This window comes from Dromiciops gliroides, chromosome 4 (genome assembly GCF_019393635.1).
Source record: "Dromiciops gliroides isolate mDroGli1 chromosome 4, mDroGli1.pri, whole genome shotgun sequence".
Taxonomy (NCBI): Eukaryota; Metazoa; Chordata; class Mammalia; order Microbiotheria; family Microbiotheriidae; genus Dromiciops; species Dromiciops gliroides.
Genome location: NC_057864.1, coordinates 171,883,703 through 171,910,850, shown reverse-complemented (window position 1 = coordinate 171,910,850; position 27,148 = coordinate 171,883,703). Strand labels below are relative to the sequence as shown.

At 39.3% G+C, this 27,148-nt stretch overlaps 1 protein-coding gene across 1 annotated transcript in view; it reads left to right on the top strand.

The window, feature by feature from the left end:
* LOC122752764 (phosphatidylcholine transfer protein) overlaps positions 1-23,680 on the top strand; it is a 56,953-nt gene extending 33,273 nt beyond the window's left edge. Inside the window, exons 3-6 of the mRNA XM_043999660.1 lie at positions 7,014-7,093; positions 12,090-12,261; positions 20,022-20,089; positions 22,768-23,680. Coding sequence (XP_043855595.1) covers positions 7,014-7,093; positions 12,090-12,261; positions 20,022-20,089; positions 22,768-22,833 — 386 coding nt within the window. The 3' untranslated portion in view covers positions 22,834-23,680. The remainder of the gene's footprint in view (positions 1-7,013; positions 7,094-12,089; positions 12,262-20,021; positions 20,090-22,767) is intronic.
* The last annotated feature ends 3,468 nt before the right edge of the window (positions 23,681-27,148 follow it).

Below are 27,148 nucleotides of genomic sequence, written 5' to 3'. Positions count from 1 at the left end.
TTTAATTTAATGTAATCAAAATCATCCATTTTGCATTTCATAATATTCTCTATCTCTTGTTTGGTCATAAAATGTTCCCCTTTCCATAAATCTGAGAGGTAAACTATTCCTTCCTCTTCTAATTTACCTATGGTATCACCTTTTATGTCTAAATCAGGTACCCATTTTGACCTTATTTTAGTATAAGGTGTAATATGTTGGTCTATGCCTAGTTTCTGCTATACTATCTTCTAGTTTTCCCAGCAGTTTTTGTCAAATAATGAGTTCCTATCCCAGCAGCTAGAGTCTTTGGTTTATTAAACAGGACATTACTAAAGTCATTTACTACTGTGTCTCCTGTGCCTAACCTATTCCCTTGATCCACCACTCTATTTCTTAGCCAGTACCAAATAGTTTTGATGACTGCTGCTTTATAGTAAAGCTTCAGATTTGGTACAGACAGCCCACCTATCTTATCTTTAAAGCCCATTTCAATGAATGAATTAATCAACAAGTATTTATATTTAAACACATAGTATATGTGTTTAAACATATGATGTACCAGAAAACTTAAGTGCTAGAGATACACAGTTCCTGTTTGCCAAGGTATAGCAGGGGAAATAAAATATACACATGTGCAGTAGCTGTATATGATGGATACAAAGTAGATACAAGGTTATTTTAGAAGGGAATTTACAAGCCTCAGTAGGGACCTGAAAAGGTCTCCTTTAGAAGCTGGTGCTTGAGCTAAGTCTGAAAGCAAACCAGGGATTGTAAGAGGCAGCTTTGAGTGGAGAGAGGATTTCAGGCACAGGGGATAGATAACTCAAAGGCTTGGAGACAGGAGATCTGTAGGAATAGCATGGAGGCCAATAAGACTGGATTCCAAAGTATTTGAAGGGTAATAATGCACGGTATGGTTTAGGTTGTGAAAGGCTTTAAATGTCAGAATGTGAAGTTTATATCTGATGCAGGAAGTCACAGGAATTTATTGAGTAGGGAAGTGACATGATTCAACCAGAACTTTAGGAATATGGCTTGAGTAGTAGTGTGGAAGGTAGATTGGAGAAGGGAAAGACTTGAGGCAGGGAGACCAATTAGGATGCTATTACAATCATCCAGGCAGGAGGTGATGAAGACCTGAGCTAGAGTGGTGCCTGTGTGGGTAGAAAGAAGGGTATATAGGCAAGAAATTGTTAGAGATAGAAATTATAAGATTCTGGCGAGTGATTGAATATGTGGGATGAGAAAGAGTGGGGAATCAAGGATGCTGCCAAGAGGTCAGAAGCAGTGTGCAGAGGATTTAGAAGAGATCAAGAGAAATGGAGGCCTTGGGTGTAGATGACTTGTCTGAGGAGTTTAGGTGAGAAAGTGAACAGGAAATATAAGACGATAGTTAATGAGGATGGTAGGATCTAGTAAGGATTTTTTTTTTAAGGATAGGTATGTTTGTAGGCAGCAGGAAAAGAATTGACAGATAGAGATTGGAGATTACTGAGTGAATAGGATGATAGTTGGAAGAGTAACCTGCTGGAGAAGATGGGAGGAGATAGGATCAAAGATTCATATGGAGGGTTTGGACTTGGCAAAGGCGAGAGCCGATTCTTCCTCAGAAAGTGTAATAAAAGGAAAAGTAGATTGAGATGACTGATGTGAGATGAATGTGAGATGAGAGGAAGTGAAGAAGGAACTCAAGCCACATGACCTTAATTTTCTTAGTGAAATATGAGTTAAGGCCCTTAACTGAGAGTGGCTGGAGGAGGCTTGAGGAAAGAAGTTTCAGAAAAGTTGGTGTGAATTAGTGGGATGGAGAATCAGTTAGGAGGATAACATTCATTCAGAGAAGTTAAAGGATTGCCTTGCTAGAGTAAGGTCTGATTAAGTGACTTGCCTGTGTCCCAAGGGTGACCAGGAGTAGTATAGTAGTAAAGTCTAGTAGTATATTTCAACCCAAGTCCTGACATCTTTGTGACTCCAAATCCCAATTCCTTCCCACAATACCACTCTGCCAAGCATGGGCTGTGTACCTTCCCTCTATGACTGTTATGTACCTTCTTACCTCTGCCTCTGAGAATCCTTAGGTTGCTGAAGGTTCAGTTCAGGGGCCTCTTCCTCTGGGCAGCCTTTTGGAACCTTAATGGTTGTTAGTTTCCTCTCCCTTCTCAAATAAGCATTGATGTAGTTATGTTTATCGGTTACATTACATCTTTCAGGATGAAAGCTCTTTGAGAGCAGAAAAACTTTGTATCTCCAGCATATAGAATGGTCCCACATAAAAAGAGAGGGAGACAGGGGCAGTATCTGTGATTTCATTGGTGCAAGGATCTCTGGGGAAAGGAAATTCCCTCTACCAAAGCAAGTTTGCATCTCCCCTGTAACTCAAATTCTTAGAAAGTGGGAGTTGGTAGGGGGTTCTGACTGGTTCAAAATAAAGGCTCAATATATTTTTTATTCAACCAAATTGAAGGAACAACCAGTTTCTAGTCCCTGGAAAGTATAATGAACAAAGTTGTCTTTTTTCTGGTCTTTCCTCTCATAACAATTCTTTAAAAAGTTGCTCATTTGGGAATAACACACACACTCAAGTGGGTATAGTAATATATCTTGCCCTGCAGGAAAGTGGGAGAGGAAGGGGATAAAGGGGGAGAGGTGAAGGAAGGGAGGGCAGATTGGAGGAGGGGGCAGTAAAGAACAAAACACCTTTGAGGAGGGATAGGGTGAAAGAAGATAGAAAATAGAGTAAATGTCAAGGAGAGGGAATAGAATGGAGGGCAATACAATTAGCAATAGTAATTGTGAAAGAAATGATGAGCAGCATGCTATCAGGACATATGAAAAATGTAATCCATCTACAAAGAAAGAACTAATGGTATCTGAATACAGACTGAAGCATATTTTTTTTGCTAGTTCTTCTTTCTAAAGGTATTTTGTCTGTTTTCTTTCACAACCTGACTAAGGTGGAGATGTTTATCATGACTGTACATATGTAACTTATATTGAATTGTTTGATTTCATAGGGTGGGGAGGGAGGGAGGAAGAAAAATTGGAACACAAAGTTTAAAAAAATCAATGTGAAAAAATTTATTTGTTACATGTAACTTGGGGAAAATTCTAAATTAATAAATAAAAAGAAAAAAGTCGCTCATTTTAATTAAATCAGTATAAAAAGGAATCCTTGGAAGTAATAGTGTAATTATTATCATCACTTTCACTTTTAAGCACCAACAAAACAGGTCTCCTCTAGCACATTCTATTTAAATTTAAAAATTCTTGACTGCTCAGGTTCAGAGAGGATGGGATTTGCAGTGGTGTAGCTTGTTGAAATAATGGATTCTTGGAGAACTGAAATGAGGACGTGAGTAGAACAAAATACAGATTGGCCTCAGTCCACTAGATATTTTGGGTAGAAATGCAACTGTTTTCAACTGGTGTCCAGATAATGGGAAACTGAGCTGAGTAATTTGCTTATTCCAAATTTGACTTTTAGCTCACTTGGTGGCATATATATCATCCCACTTCTAACATTACCTGTGTGATTATGAGTAAGTCACTTAACTACTCTGAACCTCAGTTTCCTCATCTGTAAAATGGGAGTGGGGAACTAGAGACCTCTGACATCTCTCCCAGCTCTGAGTCTCTGATCCTGTGACTCTATTGTCTTTGAGATCTCATCCAGCTCTAGGTCTTTGGTTATGTTGACAACTTGGACCTTCCTTTCAAGATTATACTCTAAAAAGATACATACTTGTATATCTGGGGTCCTTTCAAAAACATGTAAAAGAAGTGAATTGTTATTTGTCCCCAGAATTTCTTTAAAATATATTATGTGCATGTTTTGGGCGGGGGGACAGCTATATGGCACAGTGGATAGAGAACTGGCCCCGGATTCAGGAGGACCTGAGTTCAAATCCAACCTCAGACACATGACACTTACTAGCTGTGTGACCCTGGACAAGTCACTTAGCCCTCATTGCCCTGAAAAAAAAACCCTAAAAAACAAATAAAATATATTATATATTCCTTTCTCTTCTCAGCCTTTTATCTGTTGATGCTCTACTTTCTTCTTCAGAGATGACATTTCCTCATGCAGGGTCTTTTTAGGTCTTTTGCTCTGTATGGTAGCAGGTCTGTTCCCCTGCTTTGCTCCCTCCTCCTTTTCCCACCTACTGGTGCTACCTTGTTCACTTTCCATCAGCTTCTCTCTCTCATTCCATGCCCCCAAATAGTCCTTGTTCTTATATTTTCCTTAAAATAGCCCTCAAGTTCTCCTGGACCCTTATAAAAGAGTTTTTGAATAGATGGCAAATTTGGGGCAGGTTGGCATAGTGGAAAGAGAGCTGGACTTGAAACTAGGAAGACTTGGGTTCAAGTCCTGATTCTGACGCATACTAGCTGTGTGATCCTGAGTGAGTCATTTAGCCTCTGTGTGCCCCTGGAAAATTCTCTGAGATTATAAATTACAAAGCTAGTGTTGTTGATCTACATTGGTAGAGAGGGGTCTCCTGGTGAATAGTTCTGTATACCAATGAAATCACAGGTTTGGGCCAAACAAAAACAAAAAACAACAAAACCCACAACCTTATGAAAAACTCACATGTAACTATTATATACTTACCATGTAATATTGTTTATTAGAGCTTTCTTTGTATCATGTTCCCTTAATAAAGTGTCAGCTCCCTGGGGGGTGGCAAGGTGGCACAGTGGATTAAGCACCGGCCATGGATTCAGGAGGACTTAAATTCAAATCTGGCTTCACACACTTTACAATTACTAGCTGTGTGACCCTGAACAAGCCATTTAACTCTCATTGCTCCACTTCCCCCCCCCAAAAAAAAAGAGAAGAAAAGAAAAATAAAGTGTCATCTCCCAATCTTGAGGTCCCTGAAGATAGGAACCCAATGTCTATCTCTTTACCTCCTCTTTCTTTCGTCAAAGCCATAATATTGTATATCTACCACAATATTCTACACACAGTAGATACTTAATAAATGTTTATTGAATGAGTAATCAAACTGTTGGCTGTACTTAATCTTTCTAGTGAATACTCTTACCACCTGAGTGACCTTTGGCAAGTCATTTTTTTTTTTTTTGCGGGGCAATGAGATTTAAGTGACTTGCCCAGGGTCACACAGCTAGTAAGTGTCAAGTGTCTGAGGCTGGATTTGAACTCAGGTCCTCCTGAATCCAGGGCCATTGCTTTATCCACTGCATCACCTAGCTGCCCTGGGCAAGTTACTCTTAACCTCTTCTTGCCTCAGTTTCCTCATATGTAAAATGAGGATAAGAATAGTATCTTTGTACCAGGGTTGTTGTGAGGATCAAATGAGATAACTGGAAAGTGCTTAACATGGTGATCCTCATATATTAAGTATAAAAAAAATAGTTATTACTATTACTAGTACTATCCTCAAGGGATTGTGGACTGCTTGGCATCTCAGTCCCCTACCTGAAAAGTGACATATAGCTCCACTTTGAGAAAAGACAAACATAAACATAACCACCAAACACTGTGCCTCCTCTCCCTATAGTGCTATGGCCTGCAGTTTTTGTAGCACCATCTAGTCCCTTAAAATATGAGGACAAGGGTTCTGTTTCTGATGAACTTTGCTCCAATGGGAGAATGTATTTTCAGCTGAACATCTGTCTTTCTGTCTGTCTGGCTTTATCTCTCTGGAACTTTGAGGGCCTCTGCTTCATATTCACACTCTCAACTACTAGAGTCGCTCATTATTTTGTCAGCATAACCAAAATGCCCACAAACGTGCCTATCTGAAAATATTTACTAATTGGTCTCTCCCAAGGGATGGCAAGCATTTATATGCAAGTGAAAGACTGTTAAATGTTTGAACTGAAGGGAAGAAAAACTCCCCAAAGTAAAAACATTGATGCTCTGGTGACCTCTGGTGGAAAACATGACTTTTTTAAATAGTAGGAAAAAAAAAAACCTTTAATAACAAAATACAATTCTAGTTTTTCATTTCTGGAGTAGTATCCCAGGTTGGAAAGTGGGCCTGCAGCATCAAAGTTGGTCAAGTCTTGTTGTTGGGGGTTTTCCTGGGGAGGGAAGGGGGATGAGAGAGAGGGTGGTCTGGATCAATGAGTTCATTGGTGTGGAGAAATCCCAGTGTGGACATTATCTCTTTCAGTAAATCAATAAGCATTTATTAAACATCTACTATAAGCCACATCAGAAATTCATCTACCACAGACAGTCTTAGAGAAACTATACTGGGCACTGAGAAGTTAAATGACTTTTACATACTTTATTTTTAGGATAATTTCTTCTCTCCACCCACCTCATCCCATCCTTGTTGGTACCTGTTCTCTGCTTGTGGAATTGATTCAGTGCTTTCTGGGGTTCCACAGTCATAGATCATTAAATAGTGTTGGAAAAAACCTTTAAGATCTCTAGGACACACTCTCACCTTGACACTTCCAAGTACTGCCTTCTCCAGGAGGTAGATGCATATTTGAATGCTTCTCTCTTTTATTATTTATTATACCACGCAATGTATTATATTTGGTGTCAGAAGATTTCCATTTGAATCTGGGCTCCTACCATACAGTAGTTGTATGACCTGGGACAAGTTCCTTCATTTCTGTGAACTTCCCTTTCCTTCTCTTTCTTTCTTCCTTCCTTTCTTCCTTTCTTCCTTCCTTCCTTCCTTCCTTCCTTCCTTCCTTCCTTCCTTCCTTCCTTCCTTCCTTCTTTCTTTCTTTCTTTCTTTCTTTCTTTCTTTCTTTTTAAGTGAGGCAATTGGGGTTAAGTGACTTGCCCAGGGTCACACAGCTAGTAAGTGTTAAGTGTCTGAGTCCAGATTTGAACTTAGGTACTCCTGACTCCAGGGCCGGTGCTCTATCCACTGCACCACCTAGCTGCCCCTTCTTCTCTTTCAAAGGAAGGAGTTGAACTAGGATATTTCTAAGGTCTCCATTCTGAAGGCTTGGAATCTCATAATTTTTATACCTCTGCTAATTGGAAAATGAGACCAAAGACTATTCTTAATTTGTTTTCTTCCTTTCCTGTCTCACAGAACTCTATGAAAGGAATATCCGTGGGAAGTTGGTGGTCTACTGGGAAGTGAAATATCCCTTCCCCATGTACAACAGAGATGTATCCTTTTAAATGGAGCTGCCAGACATGCTCATTTTCTGAGCTGTTTATGAGTTCTTTTGGAATCATCAGATGCAGTTGTGCCTTTGGGGATTTCTCAGGTATACTTGACATTTCTTTCCATCCTTCCAGAAAGGCAGATTCTGAAGCCCTGGAAGATAGAAGCTTTTGTTTTTGTCTTTCTACAGCCTGGAAAGGTGGCTTAATGTGTGGAGAGTTGGCTTGGGTTCAAGTATCCCCCCCCCATCCTTTCTGGGTAGCATTGGTCAAGTCATTTAAATCTCTATGTACCTCCAGACAGTCCCTTCAGATCATAAATTCCTGAACAGCTACTGATTTGCTTTGGCAGAGAATTTCTTTAACTGGAAGTTTTCTATACCAATAAAAATCACAGGTGGGGACAAAAAAAAAAGACAATCCCTATCAACTTGCATGGTTCCTTTCACATTTATTGTTGTTAGTCAGTCATTCAATTGTTCCTGACTCTTTGTGAACCTGTAGACAACATCATACAAATACTGTCCATAGGGTTGTCTTGACAAAGATACTGCAGTTGCTTGCCATTTTCTACTTCAGTGGATTAAGACAAACAGAGGTTAAGCAACTTATCCAGAGTCACACAGCAAGTAGTAAGTGAGGTCAGATTTTAATTCATGACTTCCTGACTCTAGGCCCAACACTGAGCCACCTAGCTGCTTCCATGGCAAACAGAGGTTAAATGACTTGCCCAGGGTCACATGGCTAGGAAGTATCTAAGGACATATTTGAACTCAGGTCTTCCTGATTCCAGTCCTAGTGCTCTATCTGCTGAGCCACCTACCTGCCCCACCTCATTTCACTTAGTAGTCAATGTATATATTGCATTGAGGGTGCCTCTGCTGAAACTATTATAAATCTCGTGTCTGGAAAAATCAGTAAGTGACCTGGTACTAACCCAGAAGATCTCTAGCTTCAGCCTCTGGGTAATAACTAGAATTGGTTTCTAAGAAGCTTTCTCACAGGATTCATGCCCCTTTCACTCTGCTTGTTTTTTTTTTCCTTTGTGTTCCCTCAGCACTTATTCATTCATTCATTTGTTCAACAGTCAATAACTATGTATTAAGCATCTAGGAATGTGCCAAGGATTCTGCTTGTACTTATGGATACAAGTCAATATCGATGTTTCTTGAGAGTGAAGACTATTTCATTTTTGTCTTTGTATTTCTACCACCTGGAATTGCATCTTGCCCATAGTAGGTTCTTCAAAAATGAATTGAATTTTGTCCTGAATAGGATGACAATGATCAGTGAATCAGCAAGCAAGTTTTAAGCACTTGTCCTATGGCAGGTACTATGCTAGGTACTAGAGATACAAAGGAAAAAAAGAAGCAGTCCCTGCTCTCAAGTAGCTTACAGTCTTTTTTTTGGGGGGTGGTAGATTTTTATATACATACACACACACATACATACATACATACATACATACATACCACATATATATACACATAAATACACACACATACGTATATATATGTAAATACAAAATACCTATAAAGTATTTTCCGTATGGCTTGGGGAAGGCACTAATAGCTAAAGGGATAAAGAAAGACTTCAGTTAAAAAGGTGGTGCTTTATCTGAGCTTTAAAGGAAACCCTGGGCAGAAGGAAAGAGGAAGTATATCCCAGGCATGGGGGACAACTTGTACAAAGTCATAGAGATGGGAGATAGAAAATCACGTGTGAAGAACAGCTAGCAGGCTAGTTTGGCTGGGAGTGGAGGGGAGTAATGTATAGTAAGATTGGGAGGGTAGGTTGGAATCTTGTTATGATTGCTTTAAATGTCAACTGAAAGAGAGCTGACATTTATTTAAACTTTTCAGTTTACATAGCTGTTTGCATAAACTATCTCTAGTTTATCCTCACAACAGCCTTATTATAGGTGGTACAGGTATTTTCATTTTACAGATGAGGAAACTGAGGCACCAAGAGGTAAAGGACTTTTCTGAGGAGACATACCAAAAAGGGATGAGAGCAACATTCAAATCCAGGTTTTCTGATTTCAAATATAGTGCTGCTCTTGTCACCAGGTAAAATTATTTACCACTGTGCACGTGTCTTGTCTCCCTAGCATAAACTATAAATTTCTTGAGGGCAGATATCATCTTCATCATAATTCCATTCAACAAAGAGTTGATAACCACCCATAAGGCACAAGGCACTGTGCCAGGTACTAGGAATAAAAAGACAAAAACTAGAAGGCTCCCTGCCCTACTGGTATTACAAAGCACTTCATTGTTGACAAAGATTTTTACACTGATTATCTCATTCAGTCCTCACACTGAACTTGTGAAGCAGGTGTTACTAGTTGACAGCTATTTCTTGGCACCTCCTTAAAGTCAATGGGTAGGGCAGTTCCTTAGTAAAAGGCTTAATGAGGGAATGAATGGACAAAAGAGTGTGCAGTGAGATTCTGTGTCATTAGTGGCAAGCTGCCCTATAAAAGGCTTTCTCATTCTTGGTGAATAAACAGGGAATACAGATAGAAAATTTGTTTTTTCATTCATTAACCTTTCTCTGTGTATAGGGTCCAGTCCTTGATGGTTAGGGCTTTATAAATATACAGAGGAGGGGAATAAGGATTTATTACATACCTAATATGTGCCAGACACTGTGCTAAGTGCTTTACAAATATTATTTTATTTGATCCTCACAAGAACTCTGTTAGGTAGGTGCTATTCTGATTACCTCCAGCAGTTAGGTGGTACATTGGATAGAGTATTGGATCTGGAGTAAGGAAGACTCATCTCCCTGAGTTCAAATATAGCCTCAGATACTTCCTAGCTGTGTGACCCTGGGCAAGTCACTTAACCTTGTTTGCTTCAGTTCCTCATGTATAAAATGAGTTAGAAAAGGATATGGCAAACCACACCAGTATGTTTGCCAAGAAAACCCCAGATTAGGTCATGAAGAGTCAGATACCAATGAAACGACTGAACAACAATTCTGATCTCCATTTTATAGTTGGGGAAACCAAAGAAGACAGGTTTCTGTGCCCAGGAGCACAGAACTACTGTCTGAGGCCAGATTTGAACTTAGGACTTGCTAACCCCAGGTCCAGTGCTCTATTCACTGTGTTGCCCAGATGAGGGGGTAAACAAGCAACTATTAAGTGCTTACTATTTTCCAGACTTTAAATTTGCAAAGCAAGACAAAATCACAGTCCGTGACTTAAAGGAGCTCATATTCTAAGGAGGCAGGCAACATGCAAAGAAATGTACACACAAGATATATACATTCTATTGTAATCTCAGAGGAAAGATCCTGGGGTGGGGTTGGGGAGAGTACTAGGAATGGCCTCTTGGGGAAGATGGACTTTGAGGTGAGTCTTCAAGGATAGTAGAGAAGCTAGGAGGTGAAGATGTGGAGGTGGGAAAACATTACAGGCATTGGGAACAGCTAGTGTAAATGTGTGGAGATGGGAGATGGAGGATCATATGTGAGGAATGGCAAGTAGACTGGTATAGGTGGATTGTTCCAAATTCCAATCCGGCCTCTGGCACTTGATACTTACTAGCTGTGTGACCCTGGGCAAGTCACTTAACCCCTATTGCCCTGCAAAACAAGGAAAAAAAAACAAATTTAATTGGTAAATCTTAAAATCACATCAAGGTTAAGATCCATATGGGACATCAAGGTTAAGAAGCCAGGAAAGGTAGAAAGGATTCAGGTTGAGGAAGACTTTAAATGGCAGATAGAGGATTTTGTATTTGATTATTCAGCTATCTGGAAGCCACAGGAGTTTATTGAGTGTAAGTGGTGGGGGTGGAATGGACATGGTCAGAGCCATGCTCTAAGAAAATCACTTTGGCAGCTAAGTGTGTGTGTGGGGGGATTATAGTGAAGAGAGACTTAAGGCAGGGAAATTGATTAGAGGTCAGGATAACAGACTAGGTGAAGGGCAAGGGGAGCATGAACTAGGGTAGTAGCTGTGTGGATGGACAAAAGGGGATGGATGTCAGAGATACTGTAGGATAAAAAAAATGACAAGAGTTGGCAACACATTGGATATGTGGGGCGAGGGTAAAAGAAGAGTACCGGATGACACCAAGGAAGAAGTTCCTCCTAATCCCCAACCAGAATTTAAAAAATCATGAATATTTATTGAATATCTGCTGTGTGCTGGGCAGCTAGGTCGTGCAGTGGATAGAGCACTCCATCTAAAGTCAGGAAGCCCAACTTTGTGAGTTCAAATCTGGCCTCAGATATTTATTAGATGTGTGACCATGGGCAAACTGTTTAACTTTGTTTGCCTTAGTTCCTCATCTGTAAAACGAGCTGGAGAAAGAAATGGCAAACAACTCTAATATCTTTGACAAGAAAGCCCCATGTCAGGTCACGGGGAATCAGACATAACTGAAAAATGACTGAACAACAACAAACAAATGTGCAGAGCACTGGATCAGGCTTGCAAGGGATTACAAAAAATGAATGAGGCACCATCCTTGCCCTGAACAGCTTCTACTGTACTTGGGGAGGTAAGTTATAGATGTAAAACAATAATTAATATAAGGAACTGTGTCTGGAGCATTAAAATGCACTAGCTTTGGAGTCCAAAGACCTTGGTTCTGATATCAGCATTGTTCTTATCTCCCATGTGTTCTTGGGCAAAGTATTTCCCCCTCCAGGCCTCTGCTTACGGTTTGCGGAGCCCCAGGCCAGTGCACACGGAGGCATAAAAACCTCAAATAACAATTAATTCTTTACACTAAAAAATAAAAAAAATAAATTTAAAAAATGGTTGGACTACATTACATTCTAAGGTTCATTCTTGTCTTAAGTTTTTGTGCCACATACCAAATGAGGGATATAGAAAATAATTACAGGCCAGTGATGTGATCTCTTGCCTGCTTGGATTTGATATGTAGAACTTTAGGAGGTCTGAGTGTTGTCTATAGACTTTCCATTATCATGTATTTGCAAAACTAGAAAGGATGCTTCTCCTTAACCTGGGACACAGTATGTGTATATTCGGGACCGGAGAGACCTGGATTTAAATGGGCGGTCAGTCCATGTGATACTGGCTAAGAGCTTCTCCGTGCCTGAAATTCCAAAGAAGGATGGTGTCATCCGGGTCAGCGATTATAGGCAAAGCCTTGTGATCGAAAGTGATGGCAAGAAGGGGTGCAAAGGTAAAAACTTCAGGTTTTTCACATGCAACAGCTGCCGTGGTCAGTGTTAGAATGAGGCATTTGTTTCCTAGTTATATGCCCTTGTGATGAACTGAAAATAGAGTAAAGCTTACAGGGCTTTCTATTAAAAATATTTTTTTTCACTTAACAAAAATGTACCTTCTGTCCCTCCCATCTATGCCCCTGTAGAAAAAAAAAAGAAAGAAAGAAAAACAAAACCCTTGTAACACTCCAGTACTTTCCAAATACTCTTTTTGTTTGGTCTAAAACTATGATTTCATCAGTGTAGTGAATTCTCTTTACTGACACAGATAGGCAAGTCATTTTTTATAAGTCTTAGAGAATGGCCTGAGGGTATTGAGAGTTTATATGCATGGACAAATCATACATTAGCCACTTTTTAAAGGTTTATTAATTGATGTGTCAGGGGCATCACTTAAATCCAGCTCTTTCTTACTCGGGAGCCAGTCTCCTATACACTATAATCATGCCATTATTCAAATTCAAATAGTATATGAAGAAGAACCCATCCCTATGAAGTTCAGCAATGTTTCTGAACCCAAGGGAATGTTAAATTTTTTTCTTTCAGGCTGTGTTCATTCAATATCAGTTCTTTCTCTGGAGGTGGATAGTATGCTTTATCATTAGTCCTTTGGGATTGTCTCGGATCATTGTATTACTGAGAGTAGTTAAGTCATTCACAATTTCTCATAGAACACTAATGCTGTCACTGTGCACAATGTTCTCTTGGTTCTGCTCACTTCACTATACATCAGTTCATATAAGCCTTTCCAGGTTTTTCTGAAATGATCCTGCTTGTCATTTCCCACAGCACGATAATATTCCACCACAATCACACACCATAACTTTTTCAGTCATTCGCCAACTGATGGACATTCCCTTGTTCTCCAATTCTTAGTCACCACAAAGAGTTGCTACAAATATTTTTTGTACGTTTTTTTCTCTTCTCTTTTTAGTTACTATTGTTAACTGTTTTCCTCCATCCTATTCCCTTCCCCATGATATTTACTCTATTATCTATATTTTTTCACCCTATCCCTCATCAAAAGGGATTTGCTTCTGATTGCCCCCTCCCCCACTCTGCCCTCCCTTCTTTCACCCCTCTTTTTTTTTTTTTTTTTTGGTGAGGCAATTGGAGTTAAGTGACTTTCCAAGGGTCACACAGCTAGTAAGTGTTAGGCATCTGAGGCCTGATTTGAACTCAGGTCCTCCTGAATCCAGAGCCAGTGCTCTATCCACCTGGCTGTTCCTCACCCCTCCCTTCTTATCCCCTTCCCCTCCTACTTTCCTGCAGGGTTAGATGGATTACTCTACCCAATTGAGTGTGTATGTTAATCCCCCCTTGAGCCAACTCTGATGAGATTAAGGTCTTTGATCCTATTCTGATGAGTGTAAGGCTCATTCATTGCCCATTTTAGATAGATTACTCCAACCAAATGACTGTGTATGTTAATCCCTCCTTGAGCCAACTCTGATGAGATTAAGGTCTCTGAGCCAATTCTGATGAGTGTGAGGTTTATTCACTGCCCCACTCCTCTCTCATCTCCCCCCCCCTCCACTTCATAAGCCCTCTTTTGTTTCTTTCATGTAGGATTTCTTTTTTTTTCTTTTTTTTTTTTTTAGTGAGGCATTGGGGTTAAGTGACTTGCCCAGGGTCTCACAGCTAGTAAGTGTTAAGTGTCTGAGGCCGGATTTGAACCCAGGTACTCCTGACTCCAGGGCTGGTGCTCTATCCACTGCGCCACCTAACTGCCCCTCATGTAGGATTTCACCCCATTCTATCTCTCCCCTTCCCCCTCTCCCAGTGCATTCCTCTCACCCCTCAATTTTACCCTAAAGATGTCATCATGAGGCAGCTAGGTGACACAGTGGACACAGCTCCCACCCTGGACCCAGGAGGATCCGAGCTCAAATCCAGCCCCAGTCACAAGACACTCACCCACTGCTCATCCCCAGGCATGTCACCCAACTCCGCCCCCCCCAAAAGATAAAAAATAAATGCTTTACAAATATCATTCCTTCATAATCAATTCCCACCTGTGCCCTCTGTCTAAATTTATTTATTCCCTAATACTGAGAAATTTCTTATGAGTTAGATGTATCATCTTACCAAATAGGAATGTAAGCAGTTTAACCTTTTAACATCCCTCTTAATTTCTTTTTCCTGTTTACCTTTTTATGCTTCTCCAGGGTCTTGTATTTGAAAGTCAAATTTTCCATTCAGTTCAGGTTTTTTCATCACAAATCTCTGAAAGTCCTCTTTTTCACTGAAGTCACATTTTTCCTCTGAAAGATTTTACACAGTTTTGCTGAATAGGTGATTCTTGGTTATAATCCCAATTCCTTTGCCCTCTGGAATATCATATTCCATACCCTCCAATCCTTTAATGTAGAAGCTGATAGATCTTGTGTTATCCTGACTATGGCTCTACAATACTTGAATTGTTTAATTCTGGCTTCTTACAATACTTTCTCTTTGACCTGGGAGGTCTGGAATTTGGCTATGATATTCCTGAGAGTTTTCCTTTTGGGATCTCTTTCAGGTGGTGATTGGTGGACTCTTTCGATTTCTATTTTACCTTCTGCTTCTAGAATATCAGGGAAATTTCCCTGACCATCTCCTGAAAGATGATATGTAAGCTCTTTCCTTGATCATGATTTTCAGGTAGTCCAATAATTTTCAAATGATCTCTCCTGGCTCTATTTTCCAGGTCAGCTGTTTTTCCAAGGAGATATTTCACATTGCCCTCTACTTTTTATTCATTTGGATTTGCTTTATTATGTCTTGATTTCTCATAAAGTCATTTGTTACTTTTTGCTCAATACTAATTTTTAAGCAATGATTTTCTTCAGAGAGCTTTTTTACCTCTTTTTCCATTTGGCCAATTTGTCTTTTCAAGTTGTTGACTTTTTTTTCATGACCCTCCTTCATCACTCTCATTTCTCTTTCCATTTTTTCCTCTACCTCTCTTACTTTATCTTCAAAGTCCTTTTTGAGTACTTCTATGACCTGAGACCAATTCATATTTTTCTTGGAAGCTTTGGATGTAGGAGCCCTGACATTGCTATCCTCTTGTGAGGGTGCACCTCAATCTTCCTTGTCACTAAAGAAACTTTCTATGGTCCTTATGTTTCCCTGTCTGCTCATCTTGACAGTCTTTTACTTGACTTTTAACTCTTTCTTAGAGTGGGGCACTACTTCCAGGATGTATGGTCCCAAGCTTCAGGGGGTCTAAGGTGGTGTTTAAGGAGAGGCAGTTTCTTCACTCACCTGGCCTGTTCTCTGGTCTATAGATAACCCCAGGCCAACTTGCTAATTAACCAGGCAACAAAACTTTATGTACTTTGGTCGTTAGCTTGGACAAGCCTGCTCCTCTCCACTGCCTGGACCACAAGCCTACTTCCTGGTTTCCAGCAGGGGTGAAAAAACCAAGTTCTGCCTCAGCACCAGCAGAGGCCCCTATAATCTCCTTTCCTGCCAACCACTCAGCCCTCTCACCAGACCATGAGCTTAGTTCCAGACAACACTGACACTACAGCTGATTCAGAGGCTCCAAGGGTCTCTTTCTATGGTGAGGTCTGCCTGGGACTGGATCTGTGTCAGCATGACTGTGGGGTTGGACTCTACTCCTGCCCTAGCACAGTAGCCCCCTCCTGTAGACTTTCTAAGCTGTCTTTGAGTCTAAAATAATCTCAGCCCATTCTTTTGTGGGTTCTTCTGCTCCTGGAATTGTCCTATGGCATTATTTGGAGGTTTTTAGGAGTGATAATATCATGAGTTCTGAGAGCTTACTGCCTTTCCTCTAGCATCTTGGCTCCACCCTGGAAAATGCCTGCTAAATTCTTTTCTTACAAACAGGTGAACATATTTGTGAGCTGTGATTTTTTTTTCCCTCAGTGTGAGAACTCCTCACAATGCAGATTTCTACTCATTCCTAATTTTAGGAGATAATATTTTAGAATTGCCTGAGAGATTCCAAGAGTCTAAGTGACTCGGTTAAAAAGCTAATAAGCTTCAGAGATCATAGCTAGAATGTACACAGCACCCTATGGTTTGCAAAGCACTGCAACATAACATATGTTATCTCATCTGTGATGGTATTTGAACTCAGTTCTAGCTTACTTCAGGGCTGGCACTTGAGCTGCTACAACATGTTGTCTCCTGGCTTCAGAAGGTTATCATTTTCTACCTCTTATACTAGATATGACCATTTCTTTCTTTCTTTCTTTCTTTCTTTCTTTCTTTCTTTCTTTCTTTCTTTCTTTCTTTCTTTCTTTCTTTCTTTCTTTCTTTCTTTCTTTCTTTCTTTCTTTCTTTCTTTCCTTCCTTCCTTCCTTCCTTCCTTTCCTTCCTTTCCTTCTGTCCATCCATCATTCCTGCCTTCCTTCCTTTCTTTCTTTCTGGGCAATGAGGGTTAAGTGACTGCACAGGGTCACACAGCTAGTAAGTATCAAGTGTCTGAGGCTGAATTTGAACTCAGGTCCTCTTGAATCCAGGACCAGTGCTTTATCTACTGCGCCACCTAGCAGTCCCCTAGATCTTGCCATTTATGTTCTTTTTGAAGTTTTCTTTTATTTTCAAATGAACTTAATCAACAAATATGAATATTTCAAAATACCATAAAAACAAAGGAGATTATGATAAAACTGTGAACTTCTGTTACCTACTTCTTTTAAGTGCCTATTAAATATAACATACAGTAAAAACAAAATTAATGTGTAGAACCCCTTTGGAATTTCTTTGGTTTTAATGGTGTATTTTATATGTTGTATTGATGTCCTTCATCCCCCCACCTCTCCCCAGTCATATAGTGAAGCAAAGCAAATAAACACATTGGTCATGTCTGAAAATGTATGTCTTAATCTGCACCCTAATCTACCATCTTCTGTCAAGAGCTACATTTATTTATTTATTTAGATGTTCATCCATTTATTTAATTTTGTGTTTACTTTTTAAATCTCTTTATTTATTTATTTAAACTAGTTGTTTATTTATTTTTTGTTTGTTTGTTTATTTTTGTGGGGCAATGAGGGTTAAGTTACTTGCCCAGGGTCATACAGCTAGTAAGTATGAAGTGTCTGAGGTCATATTTGAACTCAGTTCCTCCTGAATCTAGGGTCAGTGCTTTATCCACTGTACCACCTAGCTGCCCCTATATGACATTTATAAATGTGCATCATACATATCATTAGGATGTATATGTAGAGAGTTTTATTTTATTTTTTAGGATGAACATATATTAAATAGTCAGCCATAGAAGACATTGCCTTTATTCATTAAACAATCTAAAACTTAAACTTAATTTTTAAAAATTGACAATTAAATTTTGCTTTAAAACTTCCTTGTTGGGGGCAGCTAGGTAGCACAGCGGATAAAGCCCCAGCCCTGGATTCAGGAGGACCTTGGCTCAAATCTGACCTCAGACACTTGACACTTACTAGCTGTGTGACCCTGGGCAAGTCACTTAACCCTCATTGCCTGGCAAAAAAAACCCAAAATAAAACAAAAACAAAAACTTCATTGTTGTTGTTCAGTCATTTTCATGTCTGACTCTTTGTTACCCCATTTGGAGTTTTGTTTTCAAAGACACTGAAGTAGTTTGCCATTTCCTTCTCCAACTCATTTTACAGATGAGGAAACTGAGGCAGACAGGGTTAAGTGACTTGCCTAGGGTCACACAGTTGGTAAATGTCTGATGCCAAATTTGAACTCAGGAAGATGAGTTTTAGAGGGAGTTAGGTGGTGCAGTGGGTAGAGCACCAGGCCTGGAGTCAGGTAGACCTGATCTAGTCTAACTCCTTCTTTGTACAGAGTAGGAAGCTGAGACCTACAAAGGTAAAGTGACTTTCCCAAGGTCACATAAGCAGTAAATAGTGTTGCTGGAATTCAGACCCAGGGTCTCTGACTCAAGGTCTACTTTGTAATTTTTGCTGCTATATGAAATCACTACCAGATTTTAGCTCCAGCATGGCCTACCTAAAGACCCAGACTAGGACTGTTTCTAGTTCTGCTGGCCTCATTCCTCAGGTCCTAGAGTGAAGATAAAACTATTAAGGGGATGTTAATTAGGATTATGCTGGATTTTCCAAAATGTTATTGATTGACTGTAATATTGATTACAGCATGGTATACTGTAGGAATTCTTTTTTAAATTCTTTTTTAAAATTTTTATTTATTCATCTATCTATCTATTTATTTTTTTACTATAGGAATTCTTAACTTTTTTTTGTGTCCTGGACCCTCTTGGTTGTCTGATGAAGCCTCTAAACTGCTTTTCAGTGTGATGTTGCTAAATATATGAAATAAAATACATAGGATTATAGAGGAAATCAATTATATTGAAACATAGTTTTCTACACATCTATATCTGTCTGTCAGGCAGCTGGGTAGCTACAGAGCTGGGCCTGAAGTCAGGAAGACTCATTTACTGAGTTCAAATCCAGCCTCAGACACTTACTAGTTGTGTAACCCTGGACAAGTCACTTTACCCTGTTTGCTTCAGTTTCCTTATCTGTAAAATGAACTGGGTACGCCAGTATCTTTGTCAGTAAACCCTGAATGGGGTCACAAACAACATGCAGCCTCTTAGTGTCTGAGGCACCTCTGGTACTTTGTTTCAGATTAGTCTTCATCAGCCTTGTTGGCAGGAGCTGAGACCTAATTAAACCACACTAATGAAATCAGAAATCCAAACCAGATTGAACTAATGACGATTTTTTTTCATTTGTTTGTTTTTGTTTTTGTTGAACTAATGATTTTTTTTGTCCGTTTTTGTTTTGCAAGGCGAGGTGATTGAATCTGTGGGTTTATTAGCTAAGGGACTGTTTAGGGTTAAAATTCTAGCTAGTCTGTCTAAAATATCTAATGAGTGGTCGCCAATAAATTACAAGCCTTAGCAAGAGTTAGACTTTTTTTTTTTTTTTTAGTGAGGCAATTGGGGTTAAGTGACTTGCCCAGGGTCACACAGCTAGTAAGTGTTAAGTGTCTCTGAGGCCGGATTTGAACTCAGGTACTCCTGACTCCAGGGCCGGTGCTCTATCCACTGCGCCACCTAGCTGCCCCAAGAGTTAGACTTTTAAGAATTTATTAAGGAGAATAAGAATTTGATAAAGAGAGAAGAAAAGGCCTAGATTCCTATCTATTAAAGGGAGAGCACATTTCTAGCTCCGCTCTCTACCAGAGTCCACAGGAAAAAGCGTGAGAGCGAGCGCCAGTATCTTCCTTCCTCCTCCCACTAGCCCGCGTCACTTCCTGATGCCAAAGAAAAGACTCCTGGTCTTGCCCTCAAAGACCTTCGCTTCATGGGCGGAACTCTTCTACAGTAAGTCTCCAGCAGGTGGGGTCATTCCAATCGTTACAGGACCTCCCCTTGAGGAACCTATCTCTATCAAGATAGATCTGCATTTCTTCATCTGTTTTGAAACTTAAATTCTTAGGGAATTACCTGGTATTATGGAGTGATGAAGTGATTTTTCCAGGGCCACATGCCAGTATGTATCAGAGGTAGGACCCAGGTCTTGCTGATTCTGACACCATTTATAAAGAATAAATATGGGAAAAACTATGGGGGAGTAATCTCCATCTCTAGATGCTCCCTTCCTTTGCAATATTGGTGCCCATTCTGGATAGTCATATCACAGGTTTTCTTTTTCTTTTTTTCTGTATTTTCTTGTATTTTTTTTTTTTGTCTTTCTGAATTGTTCTTTTTATTTCCTTCCCCTTCCCCCTATCCCTGCAGTTTCCATGTTCTACCATGATAACCCTGGAGGCATGATTCCATCTTGGCTTGTCAACTGGGCAGCAAAGGTGAGCCCCTGAGATGCTGGAGGGAAAATGTTCAACAAAAACCAGCAGTCTTTGAAACCTGAGAAAAGTGGTCATCTTCCACTAAGGGACACCTTTCTGTGGAAGTGTCCCCCGTTTTGAGTAACTAGGGTCAGAGAACAAGTTGGTGGCTGCTGGAGTGTGTGTGTGTGTGTGTGTGTGTGTGTGTTTGCACTTGTGCACATGTGTGGGAGCATTAGGACAGGTCACAATCAGTTCAATTAAAAAAAAAACATTTAATTGCCTTCTGTGTGCTAAGCACTGTGCTAAGTGGTGGGGATAAAAATTAAAAAAAAAAAATAGTCCCTGCTGCTGTTGCTTTTGTGAGACCAGAATCAGGGCCAAACTCATTTAGGGCATTATTAGAGATGTATTCAGGGTTGGAGAATAGGATGTAACACTTTGAATTGCAAGAAGATGTAAACAATAACACAAAATAGTAGGAGGCTTTAATCTCTCTGTCTCTTCCTCTCTTTCTGTCTCTTCCTCTCTCTCTTCCCTTCTGTCTCTGTCTCTCATCCCTCTCTCTTCCTCTCTCTTCCCCCTCCTACATGGGATGAGTCTCAGCAACAGGGAAGGAGAGTGATATAGGGAAAAAGTCAATGTAACAACAAAATAACAAAAATTATTTTGAAACATTAAAATAGCTTTGATTTAAAAAAGAGGAACAAAACACACATATGTATATGTGTATATGTCTATACATACATATTCATATATGCATACTCATACACATATACATACACATACACATGTATATACATATACAATTTGTATATCTTTGCACGCACACACCTCTATACTAACAAAATCAACAAACCTTTAGCTAACCTAATCCGAAGAAGAGAAGAAAATCTAAGTAATAAAATAAAAATTGACCAGGTAAAATCAGTGAAAAAATTTAAATATAATTTAACCAATTATATGCCATTTATGCTTTTATAACCAAGAATTTAGGGGAAATAGATTACTGAAAAATATAAAATATTCAAATTAACAAAATCAAAAACTGAGAAACAGCCCAATTTCAGAAAGTGAAATTGAATAAACCATAAATTAACTACCCAGAAGGTGTGTGTGTGGAGGGGTGGGGAGAGTAGGATATTACAATAGAACTCTAGTACAAATATTTTAACAAGTAATTTCTATCATATGTTTAAAGAACCGTCAATATCCATGTTACAAACTTATTCTAAATAACTGAAAAAGTACTAATAACTAACAATTGGTGATATCCCCAGCCTTCTTTTTAGGAAACAAGACCCTAATAACTAAACTTGGAAGAGATAAAGCAGAGTACTATAGACCAGTGGTTCTTAAGCTTTTTGGACTCGATACTCTTTTACATTCTTTTTTTTTTTTTTAAAGCAAGGCAATTGGGGTTAAGTGACTTGCCCAGGGTCACACAGCTAGTAAGTGTTAAGTGTCTGAGGCCGGATTTGAACTCAGGTACTCCTGATTCCAAGGCTGGTGCTCTATCCACTACGCCACCTAGCTGCCCCTACTCTTTTACATTCTTAAAAATTTTTGAGGACTGGGGCAGCTAGGTGGCATAGTGAATAGAGTACCAGCCCTGAAGTCAGGAGGACCTGAGTTCAAATCCAGCCTCAGATGCTTGATACTAGCTGTGTGACCCTGGGCAAGTCACTTAACCCCAATTGCCTCACCAAAAACTAAAAATAAATAAATAAATAAATAATTGTTGAGGACCCTAAAAGTTTTTGTTCACGTGGGTTATACTCATTGATATTTACCATATTAGAGATTAAAGAAACTGTATTATTATGAAAATAGTTTTGACCTCACAGTCACCCTTAAAGGCTCTTGGGAGCCTAACCCCACCAACCAGGGTCTCTGGACCATACTTTGAGAATCACTGCTTATAGACCAATATCACTAAGGAATTTTTTTCAGCAATGTTTATTAAAATTCTAGCAAGAGGATGACAGCATATATCCAACTTCCTCAATATAAAACAAACAAACAAAAGAACCTCACTATAATAAAATTAGACTTAAACCAGGTATGTGAATACTGTTCAACATTAGGAAAACAACTAGCACAATTAATTCAATTTAAAACAGTAATCATAATGAAAATGATAATTTGGTGGAAATAGTCATGCTTTTCAAAATGTATTTATTGGATGCAATTAGATAACGCCATCAGCCTATGGATTGATGCCAACAAATTAGGCTGGACAGTCCGTATAATACTTAACTAATAGATAAGTTTGCTACAGTTTAGGTGCATGTTGCTCCCTTCCGAAGTTTCACCAACTGAGTCTTATCCTTAGGACTATAAGGTCATAACCTTGGAGCTGGAAGGGGTCTTATAAGTTATTCAGTCCACCTCTATCATTTTAAAGATGAGGAAATGGAAGCTCTGGGAGTTTTTGTTTTGTCTGACATCACACAATAGTATTAAGTAATGGAGCAGTGATTCCAACCCAGGTCCTCTGACTCCACGTCTATGTTCTTTCCATTGTGCTGTTACCATTTTCTGTAGCCATGTTCTGTTGAAATGTCCCCAGGGTCCTACTAGGAATTTTTGCTTTACACGGCCTTTGGGTCTCTTTTATAAAAATCAGAAGAATTATATGGGAAATTAGGCTTGTTTTCTGAGAATGTGAAATTGATGAGTTTAATTTTCTTTTACAGAATGGAGTTCCAAACTTCTTGAAAGACATCCAGAAAGCCTGTCAAAACTACCATAAGAAAATCTAGAAGGAGGCAGCTTTAGTCCCATTTCCATGAACACTGACCACTCAGTGGTCAGGTCCTGGTGACACCAAGTCAACCTTTGCTATTTTCCTTCTCTTCCAGAAAACTGAAAGCACTCTCCAGCATGTCTTCCCTATTCATGCTAGTCTTACGCCTGACTTACAATACTAACTTCCTTTCCCACTCTCCCCACCCTAGCAACAATTCCCCTCTCCCACAGTTGAATCTAGGTCAGATCAGGAAAACTCTGCTTGTTTATATTTCAAAAGGAAAGTCTTTACTAGGGAACACAATTGGTCTATTGTGCCCTTTAGAAAGGAAGAAAACAAATCAGAAAAGAAAAAAACCCAGTATCCACACCAACTTCTGTCTCAGGAGTTAGCTTCTTGCTGAGCAATAAGGACTGGGGGGAAGATTCATTACATTCAAAATTATCTTTCCTTAAGGAATCTTGCCACTTAGCTTACCCTTAGGACCACTTAGATCTATGGCCTGGCTGGCTTTAGGCTTTTTATCTCAGGGAACCTACCAGAGTTGGCTGCTCTTCCTCTCACCAGAAAACCTTATGAACTCTGATTTGACCAACCTGTGCCTCAAATTTGGATCCCATCAGAACTATACCCAGTTATTGGAGAGTGAGGCAGAAAGATAGCAGCAGCCTTGGTGATTTTCTCAGGGGCAATAGCTACCCAACATATGATGGTAAAGGACCCAGATTGTTGCACATAGAAATCCAGGGTTGTCTTGTTCAGAATTACAGGATAAAGACTGCCACAATACCTCAGATCGTGTGTTTCTTCTGTGTGAAAGGGAATTGATTCTTTGAGGCTTGAATAAAAACAAACAAACAAAAACACTTGCCCTTTTTTTTCTGGGAGTGACTTATTGCTTTTGCTTTTATCTATGTGGGTCTCTTTACATGAATGAAACAATTCATCCAACAATATGGCCATTAGGTGAGGCTGCAGGACCCCAAAAGGGAGTTGAGTTAAATGCATTCCAAAAACCTACTTTGAATCAATGATTTGAAACCCTGGCCTCTGTGCACCTTGGGTGAAATTGATTTTAGTTACAAGGCTCATTACTCACACATTATAATTCCCAGAATTTGATTCTGCTCATGAGCAAGTTTTTTATAAACTGAATAAAAAGCATGTCCGGTACTTAGCTCAGTATTAGGCACATAGTCAGTGCTTAATAAATATTGATTGATTGATTGATTATTTTGCAATATGGCTGGCCTTTTCATTTTTTTTTCCATTTGGAAAAAAATGAAATCTCAATGGAAGATGCCTTCCAGATCAGTGAGAAATTTCATGTACCAAAGGGCCATGTTCAGTTCTGAAGCATTGGACTTGGCAGTTTTTGAACAGAGAATCACCCTGCAGGAATGTAATATAAATCATCTTTGTTTTGTTTGGCTTTACTTCATTTTGTTTTTTAATTATTTCTTTAGTTTGTTTTCACATCATTATCCCCACTTAGTTTCTATGCCCACACACACCCCCTCCACCATTGAACCCTCTTTTGTATAAAAAATTCTGAGTAATCTAATAGAGAGACCTTACCTAACAGACATAATCCATATTCCATATTCCTGACCTAATTCACTACTTATAGTCTTATTCGAGAACAAAGGACAAACAACAATAAGAACAAGTCTCTCTGGAGAGGAAGGAAGTGGGTCATCCCCAGTTCTCTAGGACTGAGATCATTTCTTAAAAGTAATCATATTTCTTTTCATATCATACTGTGCTATCATATCACATCACATCTTATCTCATATCATCTCACATCATACTCTGATAACAGTTCTACTGTTGTCCTTTTCCTGATTATGGCCATGATGAATATTGTTTTCATTGCTTTGCTTGTTTTGCTTTATACAAGTTTTCCCATAAAGACATCTCCAGAAGGGTGACAATCAGTCAACACATATGTATTAAATACTTACCATGTGCAAAGCCTGATGCCAGGATCTGAGGAAGCAAAGACAACACAAAAAATACCAGTGACTCCCCTCAAGGAGCTTGAATTCTAATGGCGAAGACAACACAAACACATCTTAGTATATGCAGAATGAATACACTCAAGGTATACATTGAGAACAGCATATTTCTGGGAAAATACTTTGACAAAAAAGGGGCAGAAATCCTTATAATATGAGGGGAGATAGTGGGTTTTAAAAATGCATTTGTGTATCTTGACTGGCATGTTTCAAAGAACCTCAGTTGAGTCATATCTTCATGTGGGAAGGGGGTAGTATGCCAAACATATGGGAGAGACCAGAGACATAAATATGACTGGTGCTTTTTGGCCCTGTGCTGCAGTGTTAAGGTATGTTTTCTATGGAAGGGTAAAATATCATAGGATTTAGAATGTGTGGAAATCTCAGAGATCATTGAATTTAATCCTTCAGAGACAGCTAGGTGATAATAAATACAACACTGGACCTGGAGTCAGGAAGACCTGAGTTTAACTCTGGTGTCAGACACTAGCTGTGTGACCCTGGGCAAATTACTTACTCTATGCCTGTGTTTATGGGCAGCTGGATGGTACAGGGCATAGAACACCGGGCCTGCAGTCAGTAAGACTCATCTTTGTGAGTTCAAATCCAGCTTCAGATACTTATTAGCTGTGTTACCCTGGGGATGTCACTTAACACTATTTGCCTCAGTTTCCTCATCTGTAAAATGAGTTGGAGAAGGAAATGGCAAGCCACTCTAGTATGTCTGCCAAGAAAACCCCAAAATGGGGTCACAAAGAATCAGATATGACTGAACAACAACAATGTTCAGTTTCCTCAACTGTGAGGTAGAGGTGATAATACTTCTCAGGGTTGTTGTGAGGATCAAATGAGATATTCACAAAGCATTTGGTCTAGCACATAGTAGGTTCTTAATAAATGCTTATATCCTTTCTTCTTCATTTTACACAGAAGGAAGCAAGTCTGGAGAAGAAATCTGTTTTGCCCAGCATAATTCAGACTAAATAAATAACAGAACCAGGATTTGAATCTAGGATCTTAATACAGTGCTCTTTATTTTAAATGCTGATTTTTCTCTTGCTACTCATTGGCACATAGGATCATTGATGTAAAAGTTGGATAAGATCTGAGGCCAGCTAACCCATCCAACCCTTTCATTTTACAGTTGAGAAAAGTAATGCCAAAGGATGTTAGTATTGATGGTAATTAATATTGTTAATTAACTTGCATAATCTTGCAGGTAGTGAACATCAGTGGCAGAATTTACACCCCGATTGTCTGACTCCAGTGCCAGTAGTATTTCCATTCTATCATATTGCTTCCTATACCACCTCTACATTTTATTATTTTGTCTGTCACAGGGCTAATGAATTAGAACTTTAAGCAGGAATATGCAGGTAAAAGTTTAACTCTACGTTCCTTTCTCCCCCAAAAGCATGTACAACATACAACTCTAAGTCTGATCTGCATTTATCAGCATTTTCCCATAACTTTGTTAATTATGGATAATCAAGAAAACAGTAAATTGATCCCTGATTTGTAGGGTTTGCTTATATCTGAGGTATAAGTGCTCATACTAAAAACTGAAAAATCCAGACACACCCCTGATTGTAAGCTTCCTTAGGAACCTTAGTCCCTTTAAGAGACCTTAGTCTCTCTTCATTGTATTTGTTTGGTTCTTTCTGATGCTCCATGAGCTTATTTGGGGTTTTCTTGGCAACGATACTAGAGAGATTTGCCATTTTCTTCTCCAGCTCATTTTACAGATAAGGAAACTGAGGCAAACAGGATTCAGTGACTTGTCTAGGGTTTCACAACTAGTAAGTGACTGAGGTCAGCTTTGAACTCAGGAAGATGAGTCTTTCTGGCTCCAGGCCTGGCACTTTACCCACTATGCCATCTTCATTTTATGGACCAGATCACTAGGCCCAGAGAAATTAATTGTAAGGCTTACCCAAGGCCATAAATCAGATTTGAACTCAGCCTTTTCACTGTATCTCACCTTCTTTTTAATCTGGTTTGTTGAGCTTCCATATCTTTAGAGGGGGTTCTTCATAAATACTTGAGAGAAATGTATAAATCTACACTAATCTGGGGTGTCAAACCAAGTTGGGTGGGTACATTAAGCTCAAAGGATCATAGGATCCAGACCTGGATGGAACCTTATAGACCTCCTCTTCTGATCTTATCATTTGACAAACAAAGAAACTGAAGCCCAGAGAGAATTTAAATGACATGGCAAAGCTCTCACAGATCATAAGCAGCAGAATTGGGATTTGAACTCAGGACCTTCAGCTCCAAATCTTGTGTTCTCTCTACTATACCATACTA